Source organism: Fopius arisanus, unplaced genomic scaffold (genome assembly GCF_000806365.1).
Source record: "Fopius arisanus strain USDA-PBARC FA_bdor unplaced genomic scaffold, ASM80636v1 scaffold00038, whole genome shotgun sequence".
Lineage (NCBI taxonomy): Eukaryota > Metazoa > Arthropoda > Insecta > Hymenoptera > Braconidae > Fopius > Fopius arisanus.
In genome coordinates, this window is record NW_011887777.1 from 346,403 (window position 1) to 356,116 (window position 9,714).

Below are 9,714 nucleotides of genomic sequence, written 5' to 3' on the forward strand. Positions count from 1 at the left end.
AATCACTCACCCCGAATTTCCAAAAGTTTTTATTGAATAGCAGTTTCCATAAAATTCATTATACCCTATCATACGAAAACAGTATTATATTTTCTGAAAACTTGAATCAATACCACAAAATACCAATAGCCACAAAACACGATAAGTTTATTTAACCACTGCCGAAATAAAAAAGTAAAGCAAAAAAGAAGGTTAAATTAGAACCTTTATTATAACTACAGTGTCAACAGCATTTATGACAAGTCCTTATCACCAATGTCTCTATGATTACACATCCTGGCATCCCTTCCATTTATGAAAGTATCAAAAATATCCTTTCTAACTCATCCACATCCCCTTGCCCTCCCACAACGAGCAACAAAAAAAAACATTACATCTCAATAAATGTCCCCCATCACTTGTAAAATCGTTAAAATTAATAACTAACTTATCGAGAGTAGAGTCTCCCTCATTTCCAATCACCAGCTTCTGTACAGAAAGCGGCAAAAAAATCACACTCATTTTAATCTCACGTTATGCTCATCCTCTCGTACCTCCGACAAATGATAGTTACCCATTAACAGTGATCACGAATATCATTTTATACTTCCTCCTCTTTTACTCCTCTTAATCACTATTCGACTTGAAGATGTAAAACTAATGAAATTTTATAAATATAGTACAATCGATAGTAAGCGACAGAGCAGTAATAGAATAATTATAGGTACGTATAGATAATAGCATTTATCATCGCTGAATCGTATGGCGATTTAGTAAGTCCCTTTGTTTGTTTTTTTTTTATTGAATATAGTCATCCTCTGATTTAATTAGACACTTCTCTTCCGCGTAATCGATGTGAGGTAGTCCATACCAAATGCACTGGCGAATTGCTCGAATTATTTCTCCATTTTTTTCCCATTTCTTCAAGTCTAGTTCTGCCCAGGACACATTTTTCTTTATTTTCATTTTTTTTACAATTATTCAAGTCCTATTTATGCAATTTAGAATTTTTTTTTCATTAGTCATCAAAACCATCATTTCTTTGTCGTTGGTTTTTTTTTTAAATTGACAGTAGGTTTATAATAACGATTTATCGGAGATAAAGCAATTGACAATAGAATAAAATGTTTCAAGAATAAAAATTGCTAAAAACAAAATAAATGGAGTTATGTGTTTTGTAAAATTCAAGATTGTCAACTTATTTTCAAATAAATGCAAATCAGAGAAATAGAACATGAATTATGTGAAAAAAATGTAAGAAAAATGTTATTCTCTGAATCAGTGGGCGGAAAAATGTGAAAAAAAATCGAGAGATAGACGCTGAACCCTTCAAATAGTATAAAAAGTGTCCACAAATTTTGAAAGGATTTGCGGCCAGTTGCCGCATTTGGTGTGGAATATCTCACACTAAAGTGCTCGATAATCGAGATTTTTCCATATTAAATGAGATAAAATAAAAAATCGAAAAACGATTGCCACGTGTATACGAAAAATCACCATCGCAGACTAGCGGCCACCTTGACTAGTTATTTATTTATTCAATTATTCCTCTCTCACATAATCATATAATTTCTCTCGGGGATGTTCACTTGCCGATGACACGATGAAATATCCTCATGATTTTATTTATTTCTTTTGAGTAAAAAGGCAGGAGACACCATCCCACCGGCGGTATGAAACTACACTAATACGTAATCTCATTCTTACATATATGTATATACCTCCATATTAAACAGGTATATACATATATATAGTGGGGCTATATACGTCGATATATGCACTCTGTTGGATATACGTGTGTATTTATATATGTGTACAAATTCAACTCTCTTTCGTATATGCTCTTCCCTGAATAACTTTCTTTCTTTTTTCTTTTTTTTTTTCTTAAAAATCTCGCAAAATCAACAATTACAAAATCAATCGCCCGGATGCTCAGGGCAGCTACGATTCACTTGAAACCATTTGTCGATGCAACTGGAAATGAAAAATTAATTAACAAGATTATTCGCTCCACTTAGAAGAACATTAATTTCTCGTCAGATATTCATTCTTATAATTATTCCAAATATCAGCGTGAATCAAAACATAAAATCTCAAGTAAATGAATATCCAGCGATAATATACATTTTGATAAATATCAATGACAAAAAATTATTGTCCTTTGCTCATTATTTTGCTGGAGAGCTAAATTAATTTGATATAGGATTAATTCTTCAGGATTGAATGACGTGAAATTGTCAAATTAAAATATTGAAAAATGGGAAAAATAACGAAAACTATAAAACGACGAATCTCTTACTTTTTATGATATATGCAAAGACATGGCAAACGGGCTATCACATCACCAGGCTGTAGCTCCTCTAAGCAAATGACACACTCTCCCTTCTCATCAGCTAATACATCCTCTGAAAAAAGCCACATCCTGTACAGAATGCCCAGCGAGAAAAAAGGAAGTCATTGAATGTAAAATCAACAAACCGTTGTAGCTAAGGCGCGGTTTCGTCAAACACATAACTAAGTGACACTCAATATCATCCGGTAGTATAAATTTGGAGCACACAGGACACTTGAGACCTTGAACACAAAAAAATAAAGAAAAATCATTGGCCAATATCCTCACACAACTGCCAAATCAATTTAAAAATACCATAAATAACACGTCTGACACGATGAGTTGGTACAACATCAGTCTGTGATTCGTTCAAGCATGAGCTCACAATAACACCCATTTCCCCATATTGTGAGGGCTAAACCCCAGGCTAACCTGCTCTAACCCATTTTATTTTCCAATGGCAAATCCATCGAAGCCATTTCCCAGAATTTCTGAACAATTCTCCCCCCTCTAGGAATCAGCAAACTGTCACCCACGAATTAATCTCCAACTGTTTGTTGTAAAACAAAAAAATAAAAAATAGAACTAGCCCTGGATGGAAGGGGTGGCATCGATTGTACATCCGTCGTTACCAGGCCAACAGTCAGCCAACATACGTGCCCTCAAACAGTCAATCCAACTCCCTTTCTTTACACGATCAAGTTGATAGATATTCAACCCTTTTACACTCTGTCAAAGCTATAGGACTCTTGTATTATGCATGTGATTTGTGGTGGCGTCGTGGAGGCGTCGATGACAAGACATTTGGCTATAATCAGCGAGGTGTTGAGAAACTCAAGACAGTTGGCAGGGTTGACAATCTCCAGGGTTGGGCTAGGTCAGGTCATCCAAGACCAATCGAAGATTATCGTAGAGACGGATCAGATTGACAGGCTGTCTATTTTTCCTTGGGTGTCTCACCCCTATTTTTTTCTCTTATCGAAATTTCTGTCAAACTACACGAAATGACTCAATAATTAAAAATTTTTGAAAATTCAATTGCTGCGAATATTTTTTTATTCACGTGAAACTATGTCGTTTCTAAAAGAATTTTTTTCTCATTAAATTGAACCTCTGGGGTTGAACTGAATGAAATATCTGATTTCTTTACAAAAAATTGGGGGAAAAGAAGGTTTTATAAGAACGAGAAATGAAATTTCGATGGGGCAGGGAAAAAATTATATACGTCAGGAAAAATATAATGGCCAGATGGAAATTTCGGGCACTAAGGACACTAGCTCCTGATCGAAATGACTTGACAATAACATGAATCCTCTTGAATAGGACCTAACCTCCAGCCTAGCATGACTCAAGTCTCCAGGTAGAGCTAGGTCGATCAATCGGCCTTTATCACGTTGTCCGAATGAAAAACTGCGCTTATTCCAATATTCATTGAAACAGCCACCACGAGAGCCAAAATGAATGCCCCATAATTTCGATTATTTAATTCAATCTACGAAAAATTCCGCAACCAAATTTCAGTGGAGTTTTATTTTTTGCCCTTCCACAGAACCTTCTGGAAGCAATACCTCCACCAAAACGTCGTCTCCTCGACAATTAAATAAAAAATCAAGAGATAAAGTAGAGTAAAGAGTGACAAGTCGATTTGTTCTCCTCGAGTTTTCGAGAAATATCTCAGAATCGATGACAAATATCGAAAGTTTTCTTAAAACCTTTTTTGCAGGGCAGAACGAGAGCTAGAAAAAAGGTCCCCATAAAAACCCCACCATCTCCCTCAGATTCAAAGATAATCCCCGAAAACTTATCTCAAGTAATCAACCAAATCAACCTGGCCCTCAGATTTCAATGAATATCACTGAATCTAAAAGAGATACGAAGATTATGCTAAAGACCTCTTATATAAATCGAGACAAGATCTACAAAAAAGTTATCAACAAAAAAATCGCTATCTCCCCCAGCTCCCGAGATATCCCTCGCAATGGCATTACTACTGAAAATAGGGTACGAACTCACCATTTAAAGACCATATATGAGAGGGCAGACTGTGAGCAGCATAGACCCTTCCACTGTCCTCATCCCCATCATCAGAATCGAGATTAGCAAGACCAAGTGCCTGTCCAACATTGACCCCAACGGAATTTCCTAAATTACCCTGTTCCCCAGACGATAGATCAGGCACTGAGCTCAAAGATCTAGCACGCTGTCTGTTATCACCAGGTACTCTGGATGATTGTGTTTGATTAGTCTGTTGATGCTGTTGTATCATACCAACACCACCTGGCAATGATCGCAGTATCGAGAAACCCTGGATAGTAGTGTCATTAGTGCCAGTTGACGATTGACCATCGCCACCAGCAGCTTGTGCCACTGTACTTGTTTTAGCTCCCATCACCAATACAAGTACCACCCAATTATATTTTATTTATATTCCAACGTGTAGAACAACTGTTCACACTATTGTTGAGGTACTCTGCATTTAATTTATCCCAATGGTGTTTTATTCCCCAGTCGATTTTTATTGTTTTTAGACACTCGTTTGCATTACACGATTATCCTCTCTCTCTCTCTCTCCCTCTCGATATCTTCTTGTGCTTGTTTCACGCATTGGGAGACCCTCAATTATCTTCGGACCCCCCACCCACCGGGTGTTTTTTTTTTTCAACTGGAGGAATTGGGTTTTTGCTTATTTTTCGTTTTTTGTTACACTGGGCGGATTTATTCTCTTGGGCTTTGATCGATTTTGTTTTTTTTTTTGGGGGGGGATCACGTGGGAGTTTTTACTTGGTCACTGTTGGATTTTGTTTAGGCCGAAATCGCGCAACTTGTGGGTGCGATAAGCAAGTCATTTCGGAGGTAAAAGTGTTACCACCAACCAACCACAATCAGCCAACAACGGGGGAGCTATCGCGCAAAAACATTTTAGCCGACATATTGCATGAAAAATTTCCTAGGGTATGACGGGTATGACTAGGGCTCTGGGGTTTTCGGGGGGTGGGGAAGGGGTTATTATTGTTATTATTGGGTTAGAGGGGGTGGGAGGAGATGGGGCGGGGGATCTTGCGGTGATTTAGGGGTTGGAGTTGGGGACTGGGGGGCTTGAAATGGTGACAGCCCTGGGCGGAGTTGACAGGTGGCGGGTCTTTTGAAAACCTTTTAATTTTTTTATATAATTCAACGTTTTTTGGTCTTTCGAAATTATTTAGAGGTTCTATCGGATTTTTTGTCAAGTGGAATCTAAAAATTTTTATTTGATGTTTCTTTATAGTTTATTTATTAGGTGTGACTTTTAATTGGAAACAATTTTGTACGTGATATACCATTCGTTTAAGAAAATCGGATGGGATTTTATCGCATATGATTTGAGATTTTTTTCTTATAAAATTGGGCATTGGATAAGAATTTAAGACGGAGAAGAAAAGATAGGGATGGTGTAAAAATTTTATATAGGTAGTTATATTGTTCAATACAAATACAATATATACAATCGTAATAATATCCAGTTATAAAAAATATGCGAAGATGTTTTTATACAAAGGCGCTAGGATTTTTCATTCTCGTGAATGATGAATTCAACTGTGGAGTGGCAGAACGAAAAAATATCTCTACTTGAAAATTATTTCCACATGAACATTCTGTATTTTTTCATGCCTCAACATTCTACCCAAATATTTCGAAAATCTAACTTGTACAATAGGTTCTGCCGAAAAATAAAAATCATCAAAACTACTAAAATTTTCAATTTTCTCACTGTCATTGAAAAAATTCTAGTTTTTCCATGAATGCTCATAAAAAATGTAACAGACATTCTGCAAAAAACTGGAGAATTTTTCCAATTCTCCCCTGCCTTCCACTCCACCGCTGAATCATCGGAATGGCTTTATAATACAACTAATCCCCTAAATTCCCCCCAAATATTGAGTATCAGCCTTAGGATCTGGACTCATGGAGCTCCAATCACAGAGTGAGCATTTCCTGGGACTCTTTGTTGTCCTGTTAATTCTGGAGTCATCCCCAAGGCAAATCCTGTCGACCCTGTAGAACTGCTCCACCAGCTCATCAATCCACGCATTTAATTCCACCCCCACCCTATTCTCCGTGAAATTTCGGTGGTCCTTATCCCCTATTATCTTGACATTTGCGTCCTTGAGAATTGACAGCCACTTGCTGTCGATCTCGGGATACTCTCGATGCCTCTCTCGAGGTCCATTGTGCAGTTCCCTGGCCTTTCTCGGGGTGATCCTTCGGTTCTTCCAAAAGGCGAAAGGAGTCACGAGGAACCTGAGATGACTGGCCACCAGAGAATCAGTCATGAGAACCACCTGCCACTCCCCAATGACCAGAGGCTCCTCCAACTGAGGCTTCAACGACCCAATTAACGACATCTCTTCTACCTGTAAATGATTGACGTCCACGCAATTCCCCCTGGGATCAATCCACAGGACGGTGAGGTTCCTGGGCGTCACCAGAGAACCCTCAAACTCGTACGATAAAATGGGACTAGAGAGAGGGCCAATTCCACCCAGGAAATTCCTGAACATCTGCTCCTTCTGGTCGTAATCCGTGTTAACTTCCAAGTGTCGAATTCGTCGTGACCACGTTTTGCTCGTTGTAAATTGATGCCTGGGGACGATGAAGCCCTCGACTCTCTCCGGGAAATCATTCTGGTACGTCGATGACTCAAAACCCTTGATATCTACTTCGGCGTGCACCAGGATTGCCTTGAATTTATTGCTCTCGAAGTATCCTGTTGTTTCTAGGAGGCGAATGTGGCTGGAGATCGTATCGTATTTAGAGTAAATTATTCTCGAGAGGGAGATCGAAATCGTGAGGGCTGTGTCGTCGACGAGGGGAGTCTGATCAGCGTGGTGATAGATACTCTGCCAGTATCTGTCGTAGCCCTTCATTATTGAGTTGTTGTACCTTTCGGGGTACAACCACTCCTCAATCTTGTCGATGATCCTCTGATCGACGACAGGCTCGAACTTCCTCGCGAAGAAGAGATTCTTCTCCGCAGTATTTCGAAGTTTATTCAAGTCCTCAAGTTTGAAGTCATTGGGGCTGCACCCACACCAATCAACAACAGCTTTGTACTGACACTTGCAGCCGAGTTTGCGTTTCCAATTAGTCACGTGGAGATTGTTATCGACGTATGTGTCGCAGAATATAGAGTTCCTGAGGGTTGTGTGGAAGAAAGACTCTGCTGGGAGAAGAGTGAACCGAAACACTTGGAGGAGACCACTAACGAGGGGATCAGGTTGAGGATCAGTCACGAATTCGACGAAATCTCGACTCAGGGCCATCCAGTCACTACCACCGTCAATTTGAATGCCCTTGGGAAGCTGGCGATCCCCTAGACGCCACATTCTGGCCTCACACTCCACGAATGTCTTGTCAAGTCCCTGCTTTGTTATAAAACGCTGGACCTCTCGCCCGTGTGACTTGACGAAGTTCAAGCCTTTGTTCAGGGTGAGAAAGTCCACCAGTTGAGCGTTACTCTTCACTGGAAAATCGGACTCTGACAGGTTCACAAGGAAGTCCCAGTCTTTTGAGTGCTGCAGCATCTGTCTGGCTGATGTTAGGAGAGTTGTCAAGAGACTTGCCCCACCCCAGATACTTGCGTGACGAAGACCTGAACCTTTTGCTACTTTTATGTTCTTCTTGGAACACTTCTTCTCCACTTCCAGCATCTCTCGGTACATGTAGTCTTGTCTCTGAAATTAATTCATTAAAGATATATAAATAAATGATATTTAATGGTTTATTTCTCTCAAATTTTCTAATTAAAAAATCTCGAGGAAACACACGGGAAATTGACAGAAAATTCACCAGGAAGTTCTTCAGGGAATATAAATGAAGGAAATTTATAATTGTAAAATAATTAACTCTACGTACTCACCGCATCAACATGAATGTAATAAAAATGAGAAGGATCGTAAAGAATATTAATCAGTCTTTTAACTTGTCTACTGGCTCGTCCATTTACTGTCAAGAGGAAGGCTATCCTTATCGGTGTTTCCTGGCCAGTCTTTACACTACTGTTTCGTGCCTCTTGAGCTTTGAATTCTGAAGAGAACCACCAAATTAATCATTCTCAAGTAACACTGAGCACGAAAAATTGTATTAATTAAGATATTAACTTTTTATTCCAGTTTTGAAAACGTTGATGGTTAAATACCCTCCACACGACTGTTTAAGATCTCCAGGACACTTCATGTTACAGCTAGAGTCTGGTAATCTCTTGGTCTGTGGAGGTTCCTCCACTCCACAGAAACATTCTATTCTATAATTAAAGATAAATAAATGCACGGATAAATAAAAAAAACCTCGACTCCCAATTTTTGTCCAACACTTTTGACGATTGAAAATATCGTTGAATATCAATTAATTGTTGAATATTATTGATTGAGTTAATTAATCAGTGAGTTAAGATGAGGATGTAAATATTAAAATGAAACATACGAGTATTCAGTGCCAGCATACGGATATCCAGACTGCAAGCAGAGAAAAGCGCAGTGTTGAGGTGAATTAACGCCCTTCAAAATCGAATAATACCCAGAGAGAATTCTCTGGGTCTTATCATCCTTGAAGCAACCCAAATTACGAGGGATATCCCTGAAACCTGTTGAGTGCGGACAGGAGGAGTGCAACTGCTCTGGATAGAGCATTCCCATTTGACTCATGCAGGTAATATTGACAATAGTCTCTTTACATAATTGAGTGTGTGCCCTACTGACAGCACTGACAGCCTCACGTCCAGTGACATCGCAAATTGGCGTAAAGTTGAGCGATTGACGATCCAATTTAACAATTGTCCGATTGGAATGAATCTGCGATGACGTTTTTGGTGAATTAAGTGGCTTGTCAGGTGGTAATTTCAGTTGGTATGAGCCCTCGGGCAGTCCCTCGTTTCTCTCTGATTTACCTGGCTCAATCTCAATGAAAATATCTTCGTTAGTCATGGGGTTTTTCACTCATTGATTTTATTTTCCTCTGGGGAAGGTTAGCACTTGGGGTAAACAGAAAAAATTGGCTCACCTCTCTGGAGGAGCCTGGAGATGATTCACCGGTTTGATTCTCTAATCTGAGAAACGAGTAGGCGAGGTATACCTGGACGCACAGAATTGTTCCAACGAAAATAACGAATATACGGTATTTTCGAACACAAGTGGAAGACCGGCCTTCGAGCTGGTTCTTTGTTGCCGCCATCTTTAACCCCTCTTTGTTCAATAAATTATAGTCGATGTCCCCATGGAATCGAAATATTTTTCTATCGATACGTCCCATCGATATATTTCGGGATTTTCTTTTCTCTGCGATCTGAATTGTATAGATTTTCTTCAAGATGTCCACCGTAATTGTTTTGGCGAAATTTCATTTACAGATAAAAAATGCATTCCGAATCT

At 39.0% G+C, this 9,714-nt stretch overlaps 2 protein-coding genes across 2 annotated transcripts; both read right to left on the reverse strand.

Annotated features, from left to right (window-relative positions):
• Nucleotides 1-1,588: 1,588 nt before the first annotated feature.
• Nucleotides 1,589-5,243, reverse strand: LOC105266391 (E3 ubiquitin-protein ligase ZNRF2). Its single transcript, XM_011304513.1, has 4 exons — nucleotides 4,325-5,243; nucleotides 2,458-2,553; nucleotides 2,279-2,384; nucleotides 1,589-1,953 (listed from the first exon to the last, which is right to left on the reverse strand). The coding sequence occupies exons 1-4, from the start codon at nucleotides 4,698-4,700 to the stop codon at nucleotides 1,896-1,898; spliced, it is 636 nt and encodes a 211-aa protein (XP_011302815.1). The 5' UTR covers nucleotides 4,701-5,243; the 3' UTR covers nucleotides 1,589-1,895.
• Nucleotides 5,244-5,742: 499 nt separating this feature from the next.
• On the reverse strand, nucleotides 5,743-9,517 carry oxt (Xylosyltransferase oxt). Its single transcript, XM_011304514.1, has 5 exons — nucleotides 9,347-9,517; nucleotides 8,771-9,243; nucleotides 8,449-8,591; nucleotides 8,208-8,374; nucleotides 5,743-8,022 (listed from the first exon to the last, which is right to left on the reverse strand). The coding sequence occupies exons 1-5, from the start codon at nucleotides 9,515-9,517 to the stop codon at nucleotides 6,208-6,210; spliced, it is 2,769 nt and encodes a 922-aa protein (XP_011302816.1). The 3' UTR covers nucleotides 5,743-6,207.
• Between the last annotated feature and the right edge of the window lie 197 nt (nucleotides 9,518-9,714).